Source organism: Octopus sinensis, linkage group LG5 (genome assembly GCF_006345805.1).
Source record: "Octopus sinensis linkage group LG5, ASM634580v1, whole genome shotgun sequence".
Taxonomy (NCBI): Eukaryota; Metazoa; Mollusca; class Cephalopoda; order Octopoda; family Octopodidae; genus Octopus; species Octopus sinensis.
Genome location: NC_043001.1, coordinates 38,648,460 through 38,674,974, shown reverse-complemented (window position 1 = coordinate 38,674,974; position 26,515 = coordinate 38,648,460). Strand labels below are relative to the sequence as shown.

Sequence of the window (26,515 nt, the reverse complement as noted above, 5' to 3'; positions counted from 1 at the left end):
CACAAATGAACCCACACATACATCCCTACACACACGCACGTACAAGCACACACGCACTAGGTTAGCAGCTACTTCGGCACACACCCACACTCTATGCATACAACACACGAACACACACATGCACACAACCACACACACTAAACACAACACACACACCATGATACATATAGCCTTTGTTTTTTGACCTGCTTTGACCTGGTTGATACAAACAGCATTACAGAGGTACCAAGTTATTGGATCAGGTAATGAAAGTCATGGAGAGGGTCATAGCCCAACTAATTAGGGAGAGAGTCAGTCTCGATGAGATGCAGTTTGGGTTTGTGCCAGGGAAAAGCACCACTGATACTATAGTTCTGGTAAGACAGCTGCAGGAGAAATACCTAGCCAAAGATAAACCTCTGTACCTAGCTTTCATTGACATGGAAAAAGCCTTTGACAGGGTCCCCCAATCCCTTATCTGGTGGTCAATGTGGAAACTAGGGATAGATGATTGGTTAGTGAGAACTGTACAAGCCATGTACAGGGATGCTGTCAGTAAGGTGAGGGTTGGCAACAAGTATTCTGAAGAATTCCAGGTAGGAGTAGGGGTCCATCAAGAATCAAGTCGTCAGCCCCATCTTATTCATCATAGTCCTCCAGGCAATAATGGAAGAATCCAAGACAGGATACCTCTGGGAGCTTCTCTATGGTGATGGCCTTGCTCTAATAGCTGAGTCACTGTCAGAACTAGAGAAGTTTCAGGTGTGGAAGCAAGGTCTAGAATCGAAGGGCCTTAGAGTCAATCTAGCAAAAACCGAGTATTAAAATGTAGGAAGGCAGACAAACCACAAATCCCTTCAGGTAGATGGTCCTGCTCAATCTGTAGAAAAGGTGTAGATAGAAATTCCATAAGATATACCCAGTGTAAGCTATGGACACACAAGAGGTGCAGCAATATCAAAGGACCTGGGATGACATGGGTGAACACAAGCTTCAAATGTTTGGCCTCACCGAAGCGATGACAAGTGACCGAGACCTTTGGAGATATGCTGTGCTTGAGAAGACCCGGCAAGCCAAGTGAGACTGTAACTGTGGCCTATGCCAGTGCAGCATAACCAACCCATTTCAGAGTACCCTTCAATCATTGGGCAATAAACTGCGCTTACGAAGACCTGTTGAAGCAAGTGAAATCCTTGTCATGGCCAATGACTGTACTGCCTGATTGTCACCCGTGCCAATGGGACGTTAAAAGCACCATTTGAGCATGATCATTGCCAGTGCCAACTGACTAGTCCCATGCGGTGGCATGTAAAAAGCACCATTCAAGTGTAGTCAATGCCAGTGCTGGCTGGTGGTACGTAAAAAGCCAGTACCTGACTGGCCCTCATACTGGCAGCACATAAAAAAGCACCATTCTCTCTCAGAGTGGTCAATGTTAGGAAGGGCATCCAGCTGTAGAAACTTTGCTGGATTGGATTGGAGCCTGGTACAGCCTTCCAGTTTGCCAGTCCTCAGTCAAACCGTCCAACCCATGCCAGCATGGAAAGCAGACACTAAATGACAATGATGATGATGTGTATATATGTATATGTCTGTATACGTTTATATGTATGTATGTAAACATCACCATCATATATTTAATGTCTACCTTGTATACTGGCATGTGTTGGATGGTTTGACAGGAGCTGACTAAGCAGAAGACTGCACGAGGCTTCAGTGTCTGTTTTGGCATGGCTTTTATGCCTAGATGCCCTTCCTAGTGCCAATTACCCTGCAGAGTTGACTTTTTCTAATTTTGAATTAATACAAATTGTTTATCATAAGATTTACTACCCTCAAAGTTAGTTAATTAGAATATAACAAGCATATTCCTGTCTTTGACAGAAATTCACCACAAAATATTAGAATAACTTTTGGTTGCTTAATATGAAACAGAATACCATTTCCAGTGCTCTAATACAAGAATGACTTGTGATGACATTGGGTGGCTAGACCTATCATTATTCAGTTGAAGAAGGTACCATGTAAACTGATTATAGTAGGTGTAGAACAAATCAAGTTGACAGAACTCTTCTTTCTCAAAGATTGAAAGTATTTTTTAAAAATAAAAAAGGATTAACTTAGATTATGGATAGGCGATAACAGTTTACTCAGAGTAGTCATCCTCAGCTTCCACACAGCTCAAGATGGCTCTGGAACCTGGCCCTATGTTCTCACTAGTCTCTGAGAAGGTCTTGAACACCTCCTTGACTTTGACCACCAGCTTGGCTATGTGTTGCGGGCAAAGCAGTCGGTGCCTTTATCAACAACACCTTACTCAAGTAACTCATGGGATTACATGGGATAAATAGGAGGCCAGAAACAGAAATTGGAGTTGGTGAAGTTGTAGAAATTCTTGGACAACCACTTTTGACACTTTCTGGAGGTTATGGCAATGTCTCTGAATCATGCTGCCACATATGTGACCTTCCAGCAGTAATCCTTTTCAGCCAGTATTTGATCACAGTCTCCACCAGCTTTATATAGCCATCTAAATTGAGCCTGAGGCTTTGTTCAAAGATATGGAGCAAGATGACATCACCATCACTGTCTCTTCCTGTTGATCATGGCTTCATAGTCTCCATTGCAGCTGTCCATGCCTAGTCTTACAGCCTTTATGGCGTTCACAGAGAATTCAGCAGTAGTCATGGTGTTGGCATTTTAATATCTGGTGCAAATCATCAGGATGTAGGTAACACTTTTCTGATATTCAGACGGCTTCCAGTCCTCCATATCAGCTAACATTTTCTCAACTACAACTTAAAATCTTTATACTTTCCAATGCCATTGTTAGTTCACCAATACATCAAACTGTTCCTGAAAAAAGAAAACCTAAAAAATTATCAAATTTTGTCAGAACACCCTATCAAGACAAAATCATTATTTATGCCAAGAACTTGCAGTACAACCTCCTTATTGACCCTGCTAATCCCTCATAGTGATCTCATTTATGCAAAATTAGCAAGCCACATCACAAAGAGCATTTTTTTTAGAAACTGAAAATTTCTTTGCTTCACCCATTTCAGAGTACCCTTCAATCATTGGGCAATAAACTGCGCTTACGAAGACCTGTTGAAGCAAGTGAAATCCTTGTCATGGCCAATGACTGTACTGCCTGATTGTCACCCGTGCCAATGGGACGTTAAAAGCACCATTTGAGCATGATCATTGCCAGTGCCAACTGACTAGTTCCCATGCCGGTGGCATGTAAAAAGCACCATTCAAGTGTAGTCAATGCCAGTGCTGGCTGGTGGTACGTAAAAAGCCAGTACCTGACTGGCCCTCATACTGGCAGCACATAAAAAGCATCCACTTCTCTCTCAGAGTGGTCGATGTTAGGAAGGGCATCCAGCTGTAGAAACTTTGCTGGATTGGATTGGAGCCTGGTACAGCCTTCCAGTTTGCCAGTCCTCAGTCAAACCGTCCAACCCATGCCAGCATGGAAAGCAGACACTAAATGACAATGATGATGATGTGTATATATGTATATGTCTGTATACGTTTATATGTATGTATGTAAACATCACCATCATATATTTAATGTCTACCTTGTATTACTGGCATGCGTTGGATGGCTTGACAGGAGCTGACTAAGCAGAAGACTGCACGAGGCTTCAGTGTCTGTTTTGGCATGGCTTTTATGCCTAGATGCCCTTCCTAGTGCCAATTACCCTGCAGAGTTGACTTTTTCTAATTTTGAATTAATACAAATTGTTTATCATAAGATTACTACCCTCAAAGTTAGTTAATTAGAATATAACCAAGCATATTCCTGTCTTTGACAGAAATTCACCACAAAATATTAGAATAACTTTTGGTTGCTTTAATATGAAACAGAATACCATTTCCAGTGCTCTAATACAAGAGTGACTTGTGATGACATTGGTGGCTAGACCTATCACTTATTCAGTTGAAGAAGGTACCATGTAAACTTGATATAGTATGTGTAGAACAAATCAAGTTGACAGAACTCTTCTTTCTCAAAGATTGAAAGTATTTTTTAAAAATCAAAAAGGATTAACTAGATTATGGCTGGGCGATAACAGTTTACTCAGAGTAGTCATCCTCAGCTTCCACCACAGCCTCAAGTTTACTCAGAGTAGTCATCCTCAGCTTCCACCACAGCCTCAAGATGGCTCTGGAACCTGGCACATATGTTCCTCACTATGTCTCTGAGAAGGTCTTTGAACACCTCCTTGACTTTGACCACCAGCTTGGCTATGTGTTGCGGGCAAAGCAGTCGGTGCCTTTCTCAACAACACCTTACTCAAAGTAACTCATGGGATTACAATTGGGATAAATAGGAGGCCAGAAATTGGAGTTGGTGAAGTTGTAGAAATTCTTGGACAACCACTTTTGACACTTTCTGGAGGTATGGCAATGTCCTGAATCATGCTGCCACATATGTGACCTTCCAGCAGTAATCCTTTTCAGCCAGTGTTTGATCACAGTCTCCACCAGCTTTATATAGCCATCTAAATTGAGCCTGAGGCTTTGTTCAAAGATGGGAGCAAGATGACATCACATCACTGTCTCTTCCTGTTGATCATGGCTTCATAGTCTCCATTGCAGCTGTCCATGCCTAGTCTTACAGCCTTTATGGCATTCACAGAGAATTCAGCAGTAGTCATGGTGTTGGCATTTTTATATCTGGTGGCAATCATCAGATGTAGGTAACACTTTTCCTGATATTCAGACGGCTTCCAGTCCTCCATATCAGCTAACATTTTTCTCAACTACAACTTAAAATCTTTTATACTTTCAATGCCATTGTTAGTTCACCAATACATCAACCTTTCCTGAAAAAGAAAACCAAAAATTATCAAATTTTGTCAGAACACCCTATCAAGACAAAATCATTATTTATGCCAAGAACTTGCAGTACAACCTCCTTATTGACCCTGCTAATCCCTCATAGTGATCTCATTTATGCAAAATTAGCAAGCCCACATCACAAAGAGCATTCTTTTTTAGAAACTGAAAATTTCTTTGCTTCTCTCTCCTCTCTCTCTCTCTCTTTCTCTCTCTCTCTCTCTCTCTCTCTCTCTCTCTCTCTCTCTCTCTGCTGTGTATGTTATATATGCAATGCATACTTTTATATATACATGCACCATGATAGATACCAAGGTCATTATTCAATTTACAACCCCAAAATTATTGAAGTATATTTTCTTACATTTGTCACACTTTAAAATAACAATTTATTATATTGGGTATAAAAAATTTTAGAACAAATGTCAGTTTCACTTTTTAAAATACACCAACTCAGTTTGTTTATTATTCTAAGACTTAAGCTTTTTATTGACTTTTAAGAAATAATAATTCAGTTTTTTTCATAACTTTTGTTACTATTTGAGCTAATGTATTCTATCCATTTGTTTCCAGCTATTAATACTATAGATGGAAGAGATCTTCAACATCGTAATACAGAAGGTATTTTGGCACCCTCTATTCTTATTGATACAAACTTATAAATAAAGGATTTTCTTTTTGAAACCCTAGATTATATAGAAAGTAACTTAAAGTTTCCCTGTGCTAGTGCAATAAAAAGATCAAAAATTTAACCATTTATGATCAGATAGTATTTGTCAATGAGCTAATTCTACTGACAGTAAAGAATTGAAAATGCAAGTTGTGACATTAATACCTTCCCCCTCTCGATACTCACCAGTTTACAATGTCTCAAAAAGGGCAAGAAGCCATCCAGAAGCCACTAAGAAATTCTTAAGACTATTCTTATTTGAACAAAATTAATTTCTGTTATCAAATATTGTATCCATTCCTTCATTACTTTTGAATTAATTTTCTAAATCATAAGATAGAGTATCTTGGATAGATTCTGGGATGAAATTTTGTTGATTTGAGGAGTTTTATGCATTTCAGTTCAAATGATAGATTTTGTCCACAATACAAAAATAACACTGATGACTGTTTTCCCAAACTACTTCTCTATATACAATCTTTATTTTATAAAGTATTGCTTAATCTTATCAGCATCACAATCAAACATTCTTTCATACCTGGTTTATTGGAAAAAATATTACTTTAAAAACAAGGGGAAATATTTATTAATCAACATTATAAAACACTAAGACACATGTCTAATTTCTTCTTTGTTTGGGCCCACTTCCTATTACAGATGTAGGACTAGCTGTTAGTTGAAAGATGAAGCTTTTTACTGAGCAATGTAGGAGATAAAAGTTTACTGTTGACATAAAGAAAAGAGTAGCAACCACCAGCAGTTTTAGCACTAACTTATAAACATTTCAAAGCAGAACATAGTATTTTAGTTTAGAAATCAATTTTCCTCATCAGTGCTTACATCATTTCATTGATATCGATGAGTGAAAGTTACATGTGTGTTCACATGTACACACACTCTCACACACAGCGAGAAATCGAAGTTAAAGCACTGATCCTTAAAAGCATCCTAGTTTTTAGAATGTATTTACATTACAAACAATTCTATTTTTTAAAAGTCCATTAAAATTTAAAATAAATTCAGGTTAATATAGCTTGTCTGTGTCATAAATTTAATTACTTTTTGATATATGGAAATAAATACAGAAAGTATTTATGCATTTCTATTCATACATTTTCAGATGTACACGAGGTTGCCAATGCCATCTATGATTCATCTGGACACTTAACTGACCTAAGTATATTACCTAGTGATTTTCATTTATGTTTTATTTTTGTTGCTCTCTATTTATTCATTTATTTATTTGCCTAATTAAATTAATAATCTAACTTTCCTAATAGTCCCTCAATCACCCAAATGTATATCACATTACTTGGCAAACTAAAACATCCTAATCTGTGACTACTTTATCTTCATCACTTCCAGCCTTTCTTTAGAACTTAACCCAATATTGTTACATCATCATTTTTTCCCCTCTTCTTAAAATGTTCCCCACATTCTTTTCTTAAAATATTTAATACTGGAACTTATGAACTAAATAAATGAGAAAATGACATTACAAAAACAAATGAAAAATCAGTAAGATGGAACTTGGGAATAAGAACAAATTGATTGACACATTAAAGAGCAACAAAAAGGGTAAAGCATAAGTAAATGATTGCTGGTCCTGAGTTACTGAAAACTGACATCAAAGAAAATGCACTTAAAATCTTTTAATTTATGTATTTACATTATTCTGGTTGAGATAATTTGAGAATGGATCAGAATGAATGATGTGATCACAAAATATCAAAGGCACAAGTTCTGCAGGGCCAAACATGTCGCAAAGTTCACAGACAACTGATGGATCCATGCAGTTGCTAAATAGTATCCAAAAGATTGGAAAGGCCACTTAGAAGAACTTCACAACAAAGGAGGATGATCTGGTCAAGTCGTTCGGATCAAGATGGAAAAGAATTGTACAATCAGGACAGAATTGGAAGTGCATTGTGACCAGCAGTGTATAACAACATCTGGTAGTCTGATCAATACTGTGATACAGTGATATTTACATTACACTTTGCGTGATTCCTAACTCCCTTAGAAAAGAGAAGGAAAGGTAGTTGTGTTGCACACAGCAGGGAGATGTACTGACATGACTTCAATAACAATTGATAGGTGAATTGCTCCATACTTGTCTGTTAGTCACACCTAAAAAGAGTGATGGACCTGGTTGAGAAGAGAGTACAAATCTCTGTGTATTAATGCTGCTCTGACCTACAGACTCTAGACCTTGTCCAACCAGAGAACTAATGTAGTTTGTGTTTATCCACATAAACAAGCAACTTGGTTTTAGTGAGAATCAGACAGAGTAGTAAGAGTAATGGAATGAATTAAATGGAGGGTATCCAATGCTTCTCCATGTTTTAAATAAAATATGGTAGTAGAGGGAACATACGTTAAAGAGCTAAAGGTAGTAAGAATCCAGAGAGGTTGCAACAAAAGGGTCATTGACCTAATGAGATGTGATGGAATCAAGGGTGTCAATGAAAGAGGGAGAAATAAGATGGTATTGAGGTGAGCTATTATGGGGAAAGAACATTAAAAGAAGAAATATAGCTGTGGAGAATAAGTGGGTGAATATAACAGAAGTAGTGAAAAAAAAAGAAAGGCTGAAGGGTCTGCTACAGGTGGGGAGAAGAGCAGAGGATGAATATACTGAAAGTATTTCAGGTAAAGAGACTGCAGAGAGAGGATAGTGAGTGAATGCCATCTCATGTCTATCTAGATTTTCCCCTTCTATATATCACTGTCCGTTCTGAGTACACAACAATTTTTATGATGCTGTCATCATCCATATACGTCACATGTACCAACGTGGTTTTCTCTTTTGCATACTATCTCTCATTTTTCTTGTCCATATTCCATTGGATGATTTGAGAGGTCTTAGGGGTGCATTGTGCCAGGGACCGCACATGGCAAGGGACTGTGTGGAGACAAAGCCAAACCCATCTGCTACCGGTACAAGTGGACAGGGTATATCACTTGAATCTGAAGCCAGGGAAAAAGCCATGGGGAAGTTGCTGCCTTTCAAACTTCCCATGTGAGCAAGTAGAGGCTCTCGTGCAGGTGCTGCACCTATAGTTGAAGTCTTAGTTGGAGGAAAGGTGTTCAAAGCCCTCATGGATATGGGCTGCACAATGTCTCTCATGACACCAAGGGTGACAAAAACAAGTGTAAGGGGATGAGTAGTGTTAGGGCACTTAACAGCAGTGAAATTGGATGTAAAGGTAGCAGCAAAGTGGAGAAGGTAGTGTGCAATTTATTGCCTAGGTGATGTCAGTGTTTGTAGAGACATGGTTTCATTTGATGGTGCAGAGGTGTCATGCACTATGAGTCTGCAACAAGAGAGGGGGCAGAGGGTTGTACCGCTTACACCATTGAGGTTAAGGATTTTCAGGCAGTGTTCAACTGTCAGCAGTGAATGGCTGAGTGGTACCAGAAAGGAGAGCCCCCAACACTGAGGAACAGGCTAAGCTGTTATCAGCATACCTTGAAAGGAGATGCCAAGAGCAAGTTTGAAAGAGAGGTAGAAAAATGGATCAAGGAGGGTATCTTAATCCTGTGGAAGAAGGAAGTGAAGAGCAGAGTGCTGCCACTAATGGTTGTGGTGCAGGCAACGAAGGGTAAGGATAGGCCGGTACTGGACTTTAGTGTCTTCTGCAAAGGTCATAAGTCACATAAAAGTGTTCAAGCTAACTGTGAAAACACCGGAGCCAAAGGTTGGAGGAGCTGCACTGGGGCTCAAGCTTCAAAGAGACAAAACAGTGTGTTGCTCTTTTCGAGAGCAAATGAGATTCTGGAACTGGGTACTAGCATCAACAGACAAGAACTATTCTCAATGTGTGGGAGACTAATGGGTCACTATCCAATCACAGCCTGGCTCCAAAAATGTCGCTGAGTTAGATGACATGCTTAAGTGGGGGAATCTGGCCCTGAAATGGAGCTGCACTTTATCAAAATCTGAACTGATTCGACTACTGTACTTGGATGAGTGGGATCAGTGATCACCAATGAAAGGAGGGTTCAAAACAAACAGGCTGCAGAGTTGTTAATAAAGTGCCACCTAGGGGTTCTGGGAGAGCTAGCTGTCAAACTTGGTTTGAAGCTGAGTGTGGTCTTTGTGCCCTCAGACAAGAATAAGGCATACATTCCAACTGGGGTGAAAAAGGCTTGGTTGGCAGTGCTAGAAGATTTGGAGCAGAGTATAACTGCAGTGTGTTGGCTAGGTGCCTCAGAACTAAGGAGACTGCATGTCATGAATTATATGGGCATAGATAGAAGCCTGTATCTTACCAGGAAGGTTGTCTCCAACATTACTAAGCAGAGCATTCAAAAAGTAGTCGGGAGTTGTGATAGGTGTCAATCATTCGACCCTCCTTTTGGGTGTGCATGAGCCAAGAAACATCTCAGTAGAGCACAACTAGAGATGATTGGCAGTGGATGTGACACATTACTGGCAGGGGATATATCTCTTGATGGTTATCTGTGGACCAGGTCAGAAAGCAATATGAAGGGAAATTAAGATGGGCACTGCAGATGAGGTTGCACTTATCTTGAATGAGATCTTTTGGGGGCAGGTCCCTGTGAATGAATTGCTGACAGTCAGACAACAACACTCCATTTTGTTCAAAGGTGCTAAAGGAGATACTCAATAAGTAAAATGTACACCACTTCAGCAGAATGGCTGAGTAGAAATGGAATCATGGAAAGACACCATCGCATGATCAAGGCCATGGAAGTAGTATTTTGGTACAATATGTCACCCTGATCAGGACAGGCTGAGGAGTCCTTGCTACACAAAACAATATTCAAGTATGAATGGCAACATCCATGTACAGCATCACAACACCTTGTGGAAAAGAGAGAGCCTACCTTTGTGCAGGTAGGAAGATGAAGTTTGCATCAAGCATCCAAAGTCACTCTGTACATCTCAGTGGAACAGAGGGACAGTGATGGCTATTAATTCCAAAAATAATATCTCGGTAGATGGAATGCTGCATCATGTCTTCAGTGTTCACAGAATTGTTATTTTGTTGGACAACGAAAGTGGAGGAGAGGAAGTGGACAGCACTCCATCCCTGCAGAAATCACAGTGAGTGAGCCATCTACACAGGTGGATGGCAGATTTCAACATGGAGTGAAGTGAGGTGATTTTTGAGATGAGGTGAACTGGGAGGAAATGGTCAATGACATCAATACCTGAGGGGTCCTACCAGAAGAGAGATTAGGAAGTAGGTGGAAGTAGGACTAGCGTGGGCTGCTTTGACCTCAGGCAGTGGGAGTGGACAGATGTGCATTGACATGCAAGCTAGAAAGGGAATTAGCTGTAGGTTCTAGTGTTAGGTCAGACTGGTATGGTGTGACTCAGATTTAACTCAGCTGGACAGTCGACACTGAAACGTAGGTGAATTGCAATTTGTTCCTCATATTACAGCTACTATTACCCAGGAGTTTTCTGTTAGCATACCCATGTATGGTCTTCTGCTGATAAATGCTCATCCTTTCATCTGATGATACATTGCAGTACAGTTATGCGACTTCCTTGGGCACGTGTTTAAGGTTATCAGACAAGGAATGCTGCTCAAGAAACTGCTTTTCAAGACTCATGATATTATCAGCCTCATGTGCGCAAACTTGGTCAAGGGATGAACTTCAACACTTGGTGGTTAAAGATGTTGCTGAAGAGTTAGGACAGGACATTCAAATGCAGTTTGGATCAATGTTAAGCCTCTGTCATCTTGTTTTCATTTTAGGTAGAGGCAGTCTACATCAAAGTTGATGTGGAAATCATATGAGTTCGTTAGTATTTTCCAGGTTTTCACATCAACGGGTTGGATCTCATCAAATATCCAGTCAATTAGCCCAAATGTGGGCCACTGTTTTATTGAATGCAGAGAGTTCTGAGGTCCATATTTTTTTATTCAGCTGTAATATTCTTTAGTGACATGTGTTTTGTTACAGATGCCATCATAAGTTGTGTTTTCTTCCACTCCTAGGTACCTGTAATATTCCTCACCAGATACAGGGGAAACAGTTAAGTCATTGATGGAGATGTTGCTAGTCTGGTTTACAGTTTTCCCTCTTTTCACAACCATATAGCAATTATCCTGACCAAACTCCAATCCTATATCTCTTGAAAATTTTGTAACCAAGTCAAGGCTCTTTTTCATCTCATTCATATTCATCCACAAAGAAACAGTGTGTTATTTTGGTGTTTCCATTTTCTTGTTAATCAGTGAGATACCCTTGAGACTTCCTTAACATGATTGACAAGGGGTTTACCAAAAATCTGAACATCACAGAGAGGCTATCCCCTTGGGACACACCTCTGTATTCTGTCAGTAATAATTCAATTATTCTTTGTATATAACTTCAAGATAGTGGCCCATGATGAAGTCAGGTCAGCTATGGCTCTGACTATGCTCACTGGAATTTTATCAAGTCAAGTGCTTCTAGCATCCATGAATGGAGAACAGAGTCAAAGGCTTTCTTGTAGTCCAGCCACATTGAAACTAGGTTCCTTCTATGCTTCCACACATCTGTCATTAAATTTGTTTATAACAATTGCTTGGCACATCCCCAGACACCTTTCTTCCCAACTGCTTGTTTTGCTGTGATAATGTTATTACTTTCACAATGGTTTTGGAGGAAGGGGTTTAAACAGGCTGTATATATTTTATACATTAAGTTCTGGGATGCAGTTGGTTGATAGTTTGTGGCTGTGTGGGTGGTTCTGCTTTTGGAGATCAGTTTTGTCTCTACCAGAACTAACCAGTGTGGTATGCTACTATTCCCATTGAGAGCTTGCTGGTACAGGTTGATACGATAATGTTTGCAGAAGATTAGCTTCTTGTACCAGTAGCCAACAATCCTCTTCCAGGTGCCTTTCTATCTTGAAATTTCTGGATTACAGTTTTAAGGGTATCATCATCAATGCTGTAAGTCTTGGGTGTAATGCAGAGACAATAACTTCTTCGAATTTCTTCCAGCCAAAGAGCATCTTGGTTAAACTCCATGTCTTCACTCAAGATTTTTATCCAGAAGGAGTCTATGTCTTCTTGTGAAGGAGTTTCTATGATGTTTACTGCTTCTCTTCTCATGTCTCTGCACACAGCTGCCTGATTCCAGTTATTACTTTTTTTATTGCTTTTCTTTGAGTTATTCTCGTCTCATGTTGGAGTCTCTTACTGGCAGCTTTTAGCTCCTACTTACGGATCATCAGTTTGCAATTGAATGTTCTCCTTTTGCTATCTCCAGACATCACTTTTATCTCCTTTACTTTTTGTTAGTGAGACATATAGTGATTTGCTTGTTTGCAAGCAATAAACATCATCACATAGCTGATTGTCTTCTGTAAATCAACTGTCTTTTTCTTTGTCTTCAAAACCTATGATGGCACTTTCTTCATTGTTTTGGTTTTGTTTACTTTCTGAGTGTCATTCATGTACAGCTTTGCAGTAGTAAACCAGGCATATACACAGGCATTAATATACCAGAATGAAGGCTCATTACACTGTTGTAAATACACCTTTCTAATTTCATTGTATTTGGCTTATTTTTGTAGAGAATACGCTCTCTTTGAGAGAGTACTTCAAAGCTTTTCTTGAAAAATTGTATTAAGGGCATATTTCACTGATATAACCCTGTCTGTTACTACTACAATGATCGTTGCAGTTGTGCCTGCTATTTACTATAGTTGTAGTAGAAGGACAGTGGTTAATTGCTTTAGCCTGTAATGTAGTTTGGCTGGCAGGCAGTATAGTATCTGTTGAAATGTCACTAACTGTGAAACCATATGTTATAACATTGTTCACATTTTTGTTTATATTGTTTGGGAGATGGTTAATTTCAGATCTTGCTTTTAATACAGTTTACATTCACTAATTTTCCTATGTTCCACTAATGTTGCTTGTGGACCTAATTGTTTTGTAGTGAAATTATTTAGTTCTGGGTGGAGATTGTCCCAGTATGATTTCAGTCTATTCATATATCCAACAACAGGATTTTCTTTCACTCTTTTATATCAGTTAAGTAAATCAGTATTCAGTTCATAACTCCAAGAAAAATGTGTTTTGTATTTACAGTTTCTTCTATAACTACAGCTAAAAAGAATCTGTTTACCTGTTGAGCTTTTGTTTTTATTCTGAGCCATGTTGTTGTAAATCTGCATGATAAAATTAGGTTTCATTTAAAAACCACTACATGAATAAAAGTCTCCCTCAGTTAATTCATTTGAAGATTAACCAGTTATTTAACAAGGCTGATAGCTGTGGCTTCAAAGTTGGAGATAGTATTCATCGAATTTTTTATAAAATAGTCTACCACACTAAATATGCAACTTGTCGCTTCAAATGTCATTTATTGATTGATTGATTATTTGTTTGTTTGTTTGTATGTATGTGTGTATTGTGTTGAGTCAAAAGTTTTGCAATATTTTGATAAGTTATTTGCTTTATCTATCAAGTTAGAACAAAAGCAGTTTAGCATTCAAAGTAGATGCCACCATGTTACAACATCTGAAGCCAGCCCTTCTGTCAGTTCTTTGATTCCATGCTGATACCAGTTCTTATCCTTTAAGACAAAGAACTCCTTCACTGAAGCTTCCACCTCCTCTTGATTGATAAATTTCACAAGTTTTAGAGGTGACCCATGGATCAGAACAAGTAATAATCTGAGGTCCAGTCTATATACTAGGTGTGACATCAGTTCAGTCCCTCAAGTTCCTGGGTATATTCTGAGTTGTTTGAGCTTGTAAGTACTTGCATTGTTAGGCTACAGATGAGCTTGCTTTCTGTTAATCAGTGCAAGTTATTTTTGCCACAATGGCATACATCCACTCCTACTATTCAGAGTACAGGTTGGTGTCAGTGGTTCAGCTGTCCAAAGTGAACTCACAGTGAATTATCCCTTCATGATGCAGAGAATCATCTTGTATTTGAAACACCCAAGTTTTGGCAACAGGTTCCAGAATCTGGCCCTTGCTTAACTGCTGTTTATGCACATTAGGTATTAGATGATTCAGTGAAGGAGTTCTTTGCCTCAAAAAAAAAAAAGAACTGGTTTCATCATGGGATCAAAGAGCTAACAGGAAGGTAGCATGTTGATGAAATCTACTCTGAATGCTAGGCTGCTTTTGTTGTAATTTGATGAATAAAACAAAAAAGTTACCAAAATATTGCAAAATTTTTGATTCAACACAATAAATGTGTGTGGTTTGCCTCTACTCCTCTTTGTCTGTCGCCTCTCACACTCTTGCAAACTTACCCATTTCCCTTTTCCAATCCTCTGTTTATTTTCTTTCTTATACTTATCTTTTTGTACTTTGAAGGTTCACCATTATTTTTATCTCTTTTTCCAGCTACTCCAAATCACCCTTATATAATGCAGGGTAACTGTATATCTTTTTTGCAGCAAGACACTTGTTCTTGTCCCACTATCATACTTTAGCCTCTTATATAAAGCCACTTCCCTCTCTCCTACACTTCATTTTTTTTTTTGTTTTGAGTTACTTGGTGACATCACTTGTGGCAGTGCCATGAAAAATGCACTCCCTATGTTCTGTAAAGTAGTTTGCATGAGGGAGGACATCCAGCCATAGAAATTATGTTGAAGAAGTACTGATACTCAACCCAGTACTCTGATACATCTGAAGCTGTCTCACTGCCCAGCCCATGCCAGCATAGAATACAGATGTTAAATGATTATATCTGTCTGTCTATCTATCTAGCTAGCTATACATACACACCGCATCACACACACTAGCACTAACCCCTTCCCAGCACCCACACCACACACCATCACCTACACACCATCATCCACACATCACAGACACACACTTACACACACACATCAAAGTCACTGGCCCCTATCCACACACACACATTCTCATGTACTCACACATGCATGCACACCATTGTTTTGAAATTGCTAATACTTTATTATCTCCCCTTCTTTCAACCTCTCCTGTCAAACCTTTTTTTCTAACCAGTCACCATGCTTGACTACTAAATCCACAAGGTTTTTTTATTTTCTCTCTTTTATTTTCTCTTATTCCTTTCTATTGAAGAGTGTAGGCTTGAAATGTAAAATACTTTTCCACTTTCCTAAACATCAAACTTATACAACTTCTTATTGTTCATACATCTGTCTTCATTTTTTGTTTTTCTATAAATTTCAACCATATATATGTATGAAATTAACTGAGCAAAGACCGAGGTCCTAGTAAGCAAGGAAACAGACTGGACCCTAACAGCTTCAGGTAAATAATCCTGCCTGATATGTAGGAAAGGTGTAGGCAGGAGTTCTGTTCAATGGACCTAGTGTAAGTGATGGACTCACAGTGGAATCACAGGAAGGTTAATGGAGAAAGTAGTGCTTGTGTGTGAAAGATGCACAAGAGCTATAAAGTCTACAGATACATGAGAAATTGATTTTCTTGAGTGCCCTGGAGGCTCTCTAGAGGTTGTAGATAATTTCTGTTCCTAAGTGACATAATTTGCAATGGAGGAGGATGTTGCAAAAGTGTAATTGCTTGAATTAGAATAGGCTGAAAAAAAATTCAGAGTTTTTACCTCTGTTGGCAACCAAAAAAATTGTTATAGATGATGATTTCTGCCCAGGCAGAAGCATAATAATAAGAGACTATATAGTAGGCTACTTAAATTTTAGTGGTTAAGTTGTTTTTTTTATTCAATTTCTAGATTGTGTGCTTGATTGTAGAATGAAATAACAGTAACAATTAGTTTTATGCACTAAGATTTGGAAGTAAACAAAATATATTTTTCTTAAATATTTCATTAATTAAAGATAATAAAACTGTTGTGATATGTTCCATACTCTGAAGCTACTCCTAATATTATCAAACAAAGCACTATAAACAATGTGTTAATATTATAGGAATAAAAAAAGAACGAAATTAAGTAATTTAACAATACAGTAGCAATGATGGGAAGAGGTACAGTAGATGCATTTAATAGATTTTTGCTGAAGTTGTACATAGTTTACTAGAATTACCCTTTAGCATTTAATCCGGCCAGATCTGACCCAAATATTCTTCCCATTTTATGTTCAAACTGATCAGATTAGATTTCTCACGCCTACCTTACTGTCATTCCAAAACTAGGCAATCATATCATTGAATCTCAAAGATACAAGAACTCAAATCAATGTGAATAAATAAGCATTACAGTTGAAAGAGTAATGTGAATGCTGAAGAATTAAAGATGTTTGAAGAATTGCTGTATAGTTAAATTTAAATTGAATTTATTTCTCAACTTTATAGTTTATATTACATTTGTGTATCATATTTAGTTGTTCATCTGATTACTTGTATGCCATAGGTGTGTACTCACAACATATACAGCAAATTACCTCAACTTACCTCTAGTTGGAATCGAATTGTAACTTCAGGGTCTTACATCTTAAGATTTTACTCATTAATATTTACCATAATCCAGAGTTTCTATTCTGTTTATTCTATACTGTATGCTTTATATAATGTGAGTTGGTTTTTCAAAATCATTCCCATGATGCAGTTTCAGCACTCAGTTAAAACTGTTTCACTTTATGTATTATCAATATCTTCACAAGGCAAGGCAAAATCATTAGCACACCAGGCAGAATGCTTAGTAGTGTTTCATCTGTCTTTACGTTCTGAGTTCAGATTCATCCATTTAGGGTTGATAAAATAAGTACCACTTGAGGATTGGAGTAATAAGTAATCAACTTATCCCCTCTGCATCCTTAAAAAGAAAAGGATGCATTGTATCCTGTCTGAATGAAATATGGAATAGAAGACATATGATCATTGCTCTAACTTGGGACTGAATGCCTACATCAGCAACAACAATACTTCTCACATATTCATAGATATTGCTGGTTATGAAAAATAGATATTTGTTCCTTGGCTTCATTTATCTTGCTTGCATTGATAATTTAGATAATTCATTCTTTTTGTTATGCTTTCTTTGTTTGAATTTTTTTTTAATATTAAATCATTAATATTTTCCTACTCATTTTACCTGAGAAACAGTTGCAGCTAATAAATAAATTCATTTTTATTTCATCTCTTAGATACGGAAGATATTTATGTTAATGTTACACAGAAACCTAACAGTAAGTATAATTCAAACAAATATCTTTATACTTTTTATTGCTTTACATACCAAGGTGGTAGCAAAATGTTTCCTCACTTGTTCTGCGGCACACCAACAGGTGGCAGTACATGTGGCATGCACAGTGAGGTGTCCCGGCACAATCGTCAGTGTCTGATGATTGTGTTGGGACACCAGACATGCTATAAAATACTGTTTGGCATGCTCTCAGCACATGTAACTGATAATAGCACATAAGATCATATACTGCCTTTATTAAATTATATATATATATATATATATATATCAAGGATTGTACAGACAGAACACAACTAGGAGAAAAAGTTAGACAAAAGTAGAGCAAATGGAAAGCTAGATAAAAACTTAAAGGACAGGAAATATAGACAAAGGCACAACACAAGGAATATTTGCAGCTGAGTTTTCCTTGTCAGTCAATGAACCAAAATATCAACATGGTTTTGTGTATGTATATACCTATATGCATATATATATATATATATATATATATATATATACGTGATGCAGCACGGATTTTTGTCAGTGAACAGGTTGCGGTCTTATAGCGACGAAAATATTTTGACAAATTAAACTTAAATGTTGAAGTGAATCGAATGGCTTTTGTGTGTTTCTTAAATGGCTTACAAACACCTTCCACACTGCAATTGTTTTCATTCCAGCACACAATCTCAGATCAAATCACTTGCTATGCAAGTACATCTCCCTATATATATATATGTGTGTGTGTGTGTGTGTATACATATATGTATATCATCATCATCGTCGTTTAACGTCCGTTCTCCATGCTAGCATGGGTTGGACGGTTCGACCGGGGTTCTGGGAAGCCAGAAGGCTGCACCAGGCTCCAGTCTAATTTGGCAATGTTTCTACAGCTGGATGCCCTTCCTAACGCCAACCACTCCGTGAGTGTAGTGGGTGCTTTTTACGTGCCACCTGCACAGGTGCCAGGCGGGGCTGGCAACGGCCACGGTCAGATTGGTGTATTTTATGTGCCACCGGCACAGAAGCCAGTCGAGGCGGTGCTGGCATCGGCCACGAGTCGGATAGTGCTTTTTACGTACCACCAGACCAGGGATCCTGGCTGGTTCAATTCGATTTCGATTTCCCCAACATGTCTTCACAAGCAAAGGGGGTTGGCAAGGGTGCCTGTCGTACGGTCGCATTGGAGTATTTTACGTGCCACGGCCACGAGTCGGATAGTGCTTTTTACGTACCACCAGACCAGGGATCCTGGCTGGTTCAATTCGATTTCGATTTCGCTTGCCCCAACATGTCTTCACAAGCAAAGGGGGGTTGGCATGGGTGCCTGTCGTACGGTCGCATTGGAGTATTTTACGTGCCATGGCCACGAGTCGGATAGTGCTTTTTACGTACCACCAGGCCAGGGATCCTGGCTGGTTCAATTCGGTTTCGATTTCGATTTCGATTTCGCTCCCCAACATGTCCTTCGCAAGCATGGGGGGTTGGCATGGGTGTCTGTCGTCGGATGAGGTTCTATATCGACTTCGCTTGCCTCAACCGGTCATTGTCCTCAGTGAGGCCTAAAGTTCGATGGTCGTGCTTCACCACCTCGTCCCAGGTTTTCCTGGGTCTACCTCTTCCACGGGTTCCCTCAACTGCTAGGGATTGGCACTTTCTCACACACCTATCTTCATCCATTCTCGCCACATGACCATACCAGCGCAATCGTCTCTCTTGCACACCACAACTGATGTTTCTTAGGTACAACATTTCTCTCAAGGTGCTAACGCTCTGTCGAGTATGTACACTGACATTACACATCCATCGGAGCATACTGGCTTCATTCCTCACGAGCTTACGCATGTCCTCAGCAGTCACGGTCCATGTTTCGCTGCCATGTAGCATGGCTGTTCGTACACACGCATCATACAGTCTGCCTTTTACTCTGAGCGAGAGGCCTTTAGTCACCAGCAGAGGTAAGAGCTCCCTAAACTTTGCCCAGGCTATTCTTATTCTAGCAGTTACACTTTCAGCGCACCCACCCCCACTACTGACTTGGTCACCTAGATAACGGAAGCTATCAACTACTTCTAGTTTTTCCCCCTGGAAAGTGACGGAAGTTGTTTTCTGCAGATTTTCGGAGGTTAATGCTCCCGAGCATCTGCCACATACAAAAACTATCTTCCCAGTTAGCCTACCTTTGACATTGCTGCACCTCTTATGTGTCCATAGCTTACACTGGGTACATCTTATAGAGTTTCTACCTACACCTTTTCTACAGATCGAGCAGGGCCATCTTCCTGAAGATATTTGTGGATTGTCTACCTTTCTACTTATTAGTACTTTGGTTTTAGCTAGGTTGACTCTAAGGCCCCTTGATTCTAAACCCTCCTTCCACACCTGGAACTTCTCCTCCAGTTCTGATAGTGACTCAGCAATAAGAGCAAGGTCGTCAGCGTAGAGGAGCTCCCAGGGACAGCCTGTCTTGAATTCCTCCGTAATTGCCTGGAGTACTATGATAAATAGGAGGGGGCTGAGTACTGAACCCTGGTGGACCCCAACCTCTATTTGAATTCTTCTGTGTACATGTTGCCAACCCTAACCTTACTTACGGCATCTCTGTACATGGCTTGCACAGTCCTCACCAGCCATTCATCTATCCCTAGTTTCCTCATTGACCACCAGATAAGGGATCGGGGGACCCTATCAAAAGCTTTCTCCATGTCAACGAAAGCCAGGTACAGGAGCTTATCTTTGGCTAGGTATTTCTCCTGCAGCTGCCTTACCAGGAATATAGCATCAGTGGTACTTTTCCCTGGCACGAACCCAAACTGCATCTCATCTAAACTAACTCTCTCTCTAATTAGTTGGGCTATGACCCTCTCCGTAACCTTCATTACTTGATCCAACAGCTTGATACCTCTGTAATTATTTGTATCTAGGGCATCACCTTTACCTTTGTAGCAGTTGACTAGTATGCTGCTGCACCAGTCATTGGGTATGACTCCTTCGTGTATCACCTGGTTGACTATACGGGTGACTAGGTTATAGATATATATATATATATATATATATAAAATGTATATATATAGGTATATCTATATCATCATCATCGATTAACGTCCATTTTCCTTGCTAGCATGGGTTGGAGAGTATGACAGAGGTCTAGAGAACCAGCTGTTCCAATCTGGTCCGGCAGAATTTCTACAGGTGGATACCCTTCCTAATACCAACGACTCCAAGAATCTAGTGAATGCTTTTTATGTGCCACCAGTACAAGAGCCAATAAGGTGGGCCTGGCAACAATCACATTCAGCTGGTGCTTTTTACATACCACTGGCACAGTAGCCAGTCAGTGGGTACTGACATCGGTCATGATCAGTTGATGCTTTTTATGTGACACTGGCACAGGAGCCAGTGAGGCAGACCTGGTATCGATCATGTTCAGATGGTGCTTTTTACATGCCACCAGCATGGGAGCCAGTCTGAGGGTACTGGTATCAGCCATGTTCAGTTGGTGATTTTTACGTATCACCGCCATGGGAGCCAGTCAAGGAGCACCAGCCCCAGCTACGATATTGATTTTACTTGACTCAACAGGTTTTCTCAAGCATATCATGTCGCCTGACGTATCAGGAGTATTCTTAACAAGGCTAGATGTGCATGGCTGTGATCTCACTTTAGTTACCGGGTCTTCTCAATCACTGCACAGCTCCAGATGTCCCTGTCTTCTGTCATTTCCTTTGTGAGGCCCAATGTTCAAAGGTCACACTTCACCACCTCTTGTCTTCCTGGATCAACCTCTTCCACCAGTTCCTTCTACAGTTATGGAGTGGTACTTCCTCACACAGCTGTCTTCATTCATACATAATACATGGCCATACCAGCGCAGTTACTTCTCTTGCACACCACATTTGATGCTTCTTATGCCCAACTTTTCTCTCAGGGCGCTTACACACTGTTGTGTATGCATACTGACACAATGCAGCAATGGATCACAGACTGGCAACTGAAACTGGCTGTGGACAAGTGTACCACCATGCATTTTGGGAGAAAAAACCCTGCGTTCACTTACTCCCTCCACAACACTGATATCAAGAAATCCTCTTGCGAGCGTGACCTAGGCATCACTGTCAGCAGTGATTTGCGTTGGTCAAAGCATATCTCTAAGATTGTCAGGAAGGCCGAGGGTGTCTTGGCATCACTCAGCAGGTCTTTTGTTAGCCGCTCTCCAGCCATCTATTTAAAACTGTATACAGCTATGGTACGACCACACTTGGAATTCGCATCATCAGTTTGGAACCCCTATCTTGCACAGAACATTGACCTCCTGGAATCTGTCCAGAGACGTGCAACCAAACGCATACCCTCCATCAGACACCTACCATATTCTGAGCGCCTTGTTTCCCTGGGCATGGATTCACTGAAGCTCCGGCGTTTGGCGACGGACTTGGTAAACACCCACAAAGTTATCAACCACCTCACCAACAACAACACTGAACACCTTTTTGATCTCCATGTGTCTAACACACGTGGACATGCCTACAAAGTCAGAAAACAATACAGCTCCCATGACTTTCGGAAACATTTTTTCACGCTCAGAGTTGCTGAAGCATGGAATAAACTGCCTGCGTCAGTTGTTGACTGCCATGACACTGCATCTTTTAAGGCCCTCATGCTTTCCAAAATCCGCCGAAACTACACCTGATTATATATACACTTTAGATGAGTTGTAGTGCACCTGTGCACTGTACACAATTATTATTATTATTATTATTATTATTATTATTACACATCCAGCAGATCATACTATCTTCATTTCTTTCAGGCCTACACATGTCCTCAGCATTCATGGCCCATGTTTCACTACTGTGTAGCATGGCAGTTCGCACACATGCATCATACAGTCTACCTTTTACCCTCAGCGAGAGGCCCTTAGTTGCCAGCAGAGGTAGGAGTTCTCTGAACTTTGCCCAGGCTATTCTTACTCTAGTCGCTACACTTTCAGAGCAATCAGCCCCACTACAGACTTTGTTGCCTAGGTACCAGAAGCTATTAACTACTTCTAGTTTCTTCCCCTGGAATGTGATGGAATCTGTTTTCTGTACATCTCCAGTGTTTATTGCCCCAGTGCATCAGCCACACACAAAAACTATTGTCCCAGTTAAACTTCCTTTGATATTGCTGCACCTTTTGTGTGTCCATAGCTTACACTGGGTACATCATGTGGAGTTTCTACCCACGCCTTTTCTACAGATCGAGCAAGGCCATCTACCTGAAGGAGGTTGTGATTTGACAGCCTTCCTACTTACTAAGACTTTGGTCTTTGCTAGGTTAACCCTAAGGCCCTTTGATTCTAGACCTTGCTTCCTCACCATGGTCAACTGCTACAAAGGTAAAGGTGATGATTTAGATAGAAATAACTACAGGGGTATCAAACTGCTGGATCAGGTGATGAAGGTCACAGAGAGGGTCATAGCCCAACTAATTAGGGAGAGAGTCAGTTTAGATGAGATGCAGTTTGGGTTCATGCCAGGGAAAAGCACCACTGAAGCTATATTTCTGGTAAGACAGCTGCAGGAGAAATACCTAGCCAAAGATAAACCTCTGTACCTGGCTTTCGTTGACATGGAGAAAGCTTTTGACAGGGTCCCCCGATCCCTTATCTGGTGGTCAATGAGGAAACTAGGGATATATGAATGGTTAGTGAGAGCTGTGCAAGCCATGTTCTGAGATGCTGTCAGTAAGGTGGGGTTTGGTAATGAGTATAGTGAAGAATTCTGGGTAGAGGTAGAGGTCCACCAAGATTCAGTCCTCAACTCCCTCCTATTTATCATAGTCCTCCAGGTAATTACAGAGGAATTCAAGACAGGATGCCCCTAGGAGCTCCTCTATGCTAATGACCTTGCTCTAATTGCTGAGTCACTATCAGAACTAGAGGAATGAAGCCACTATGCTCTGCTGGACGTATAATGTCAGTGTTCGTACTCGACAGAGTATAAGTACCTTGAGAGAAAAGTTGGACCTAAGAAGCATCAGATGTGGTGTGCTAGAGAGATGACTGCACTAGTATGGTCATGTGGTGAGAATGGATGAGGATAGCAGTGTGAAAAAGTGTCACACCCTAGCAGTTGAGGGAACCTGTGGATGTGGTAGACCCAGGAAGCATGACCTTCGAACATTAGGCCTCACCGAGGCAATGACTAGCGATCAAGGCTTTTGGAAATGTGCTGTGAGACCATAACCCATGGCCTATGCCAGTGGTGTAACCAGCCCACTTATGCATACCTATCCTTCATTGGACACTAAACTCTGCTTGCGAAGATCTGTTGAGGCAAGTGAAATTGAAATCAAATTCGATGACAGCACCACATGACTGGGATCCATGCAGGTGTGAAAAAGTGCCACACCCTTGCAGTAGAGGGAACCTGTGGAAGAGGTAGACCCAAGAAGACCTGGGATGAGGTGGTGAAGCATGACCTTCAAGCGTTGAGCTTCACCAAGGTGATGACAAGTGACCGAGACCTTGAGAAGACCTAACAAGCCAAGTGAGACCATAACCGTGGCCTATGCCAGTGCAGCATAACCAGCCCATTTAAGAGCACCCTTCAATCATTGGGCATTAAACTGTGCTTGCAAAAACCTGTTGAGGCAAGTAAAGTCGTTCTCAAGGCCAATGACATTAGCAACTAATTGGCACCTGTGCCAGTGGCACGTAAAAAGCACCATTCAAACGTGATTAATGCCAGTGCTGGTTCACTGGTCCCATCCAGGTGGCTTGTAAAAAGCACCATTCAAGCATGGTCGTTGCCAGTGCCACCTGACTAGTCCCCATGTTGGTGGCATGTAAAAAGTACCATTTGAGTGTGGCTAATGCCTGTACTGCCTGAATAGCCCTCATGCCAGAGGCATGTAAAAGGCACTCACTACACTCTCAGAGTGGTTAGCGTTAGGAAGGGCATCCAGCTGTAGAAACATTGCCAGATCAGATTGGTGCCTGGTGCAGCCTTCTGTCTTGCCCGCCCTCAATCAAACCATCCAACCCATGCCAGCATGGAAAGCAGATGTTAAACAACAACAACAATGATGATGATGATAATGATATATAGATGTATGTATATATATATATATATATACATATATGGCTGACCACATAGTGGTTCTTTAGCCCTTTAAATATACACACATATATATATATATATATATATATATATATATATATATATATATATATATATATATATATGTATATATATTTATTACAGATATAGGGTGAAAGATAATTAATTTAATAAAATCAACAAATTTCATCTAGTAGTATTTCGGTATGGAAAAGGACCGTATTCGGTAAAAACTTATATAATTATAACAATAAGGGTTTTGCAACAAGTTGCTTGACCACATACCAAAAATTTTAGAAATAGCAGCCAAAGGACTACTATTTCCTTTTTCTACAAAAATATGTCTCCACAGACAACAATATTTGTAACTCACATATGGCAAAAAAAAGAAGAAAAATAATGAGATCAAACAGTCTTCGGTTAATTATGGACGTACGTTTCTGGATTAGACTCATTTCTTTCATCAACATAATATTCCGATAAATCTAGAAATGAGAGGAAAACTTGCCCCCTATATTTCCGACCAAGCGTTGTTTCTAAAATTTTCAGTATGTGGTCAAGTAACTTGTTGCAAAACCCTTATTGTTATAATTATATATATATATATATATATATATATATATATATATATATATAGAACTAAATGTAAGGATAAGTAAGTTAGGTGGGTCAATGTACAAAGTATATTAAAATACATATACAAAACGGTTTGATTTTCACAGAATAGAAATGATATCAAGTATTACAAATCCAACAGCTGTTTCTGGGGGATCGGGGATCCAAAATAATGTTTGTAGATTGATTGTCGAATGAGATGAGCCTCCATCTTCAGGGAACAGATCTTACATTTGAGGTGTTGACAGAAATAAGCTCAAAGATGGAATGATTTTGTGGAGATTAAGTGTATTAGAGGAGGGAATTGGAGAGGTATTCAGATAGAGAATAGTGAGAGGAGAAAATAAATTTCAATGATTAGGCATTAATAAGGAGGCTTGTAGGGAGTTATAGTAGTAGAGATGGAAAGTAAGAGGAAGAGGGGAGGGTGATTTAGGTAGTATGTAAATGGTAGTCCTTTATGTTACTTTGTAAGAAGGCTATACAATTAATGGTTGAGATAGTGAGAAAGGAAATGGCCATTATTTGAGAGAAATAAAGTTGACTGGTTCAATAGCAGAGGGAGATGGCTAAGGTATGGAGAGATGTGAGAGAAGATAGGGTGGGAGGTGAATCGATGGTCAATATAGCAGTTGTTAGTAGGACAAAGTAATTGGGTCAGTATTGGAGGGGGATTGCCATGATATGCAGAGGTGTATGAAATTGAATAGAGGGATGTGAATAGGGAGAGGGTAGAAGTTGGTTGGTTAGTATCCAAAGGAGTTAATTACTTTTGGTAAGGGGAAGAAATAAGAAGCTATTTAGGAGGGTGGAGAAGTTATGAGGGAAGTAGGTAGTGGTTTAGAAGAATTTGGAAAGGTTTGAGAAATTGTGGGGGTAGTCCTTATTATGTAGTAGGTTGCTAGGATGACTATGCCTTAGTTCACGGTTAATTTTGAGTATGGATACTAATAGTTGAGATTACATAGATTTAATAAAAGATGTACCTGTATTTACAAGACAAAATTACATCAGAGAATTTATTAAATAATGTGTTGTGAAGAGAAAGGATGGTTAGCAATTTTCTTAAACATAATTTGCGCATACTGTATTTTGCATTATTTGGGGAAGCCTCACTTATCATGGACCAGGATAGGGTACATGGAATATTTTGAGATTTAAGGTTGTGTATATAAGTATGCAAGATAGCGGCACTTGCAATCAAC

General features: G+C 39.7%; 1 protein-coding gene across 1 annotated transcript in view; it reads left to right on the top strand.

Moving 5' to 3' along the window:
- Nucleotides 1-26,515, top strand: part of LOC115212114 — a 556,559-nt gene that overhangs the window by 494,955 nt on the left and 35,089 nt on the right. The window contains exons 14-16 of the mRNA XM_029780954.2: nt 5,404-5,451; nt 6,621-6,677; nt 17,555-17,596. Coding sequence (XP_029636814.1) covers nt 5,404-5,451; nt 6,621-6,677; nt 17,555-17,596 — 147 coding nt within the window. The remainder of the gene's footprint in view (nt 1-5,403; nt 5,452-6,620; nt 6,678-17,554; nt 17,597-26,515) is intronic.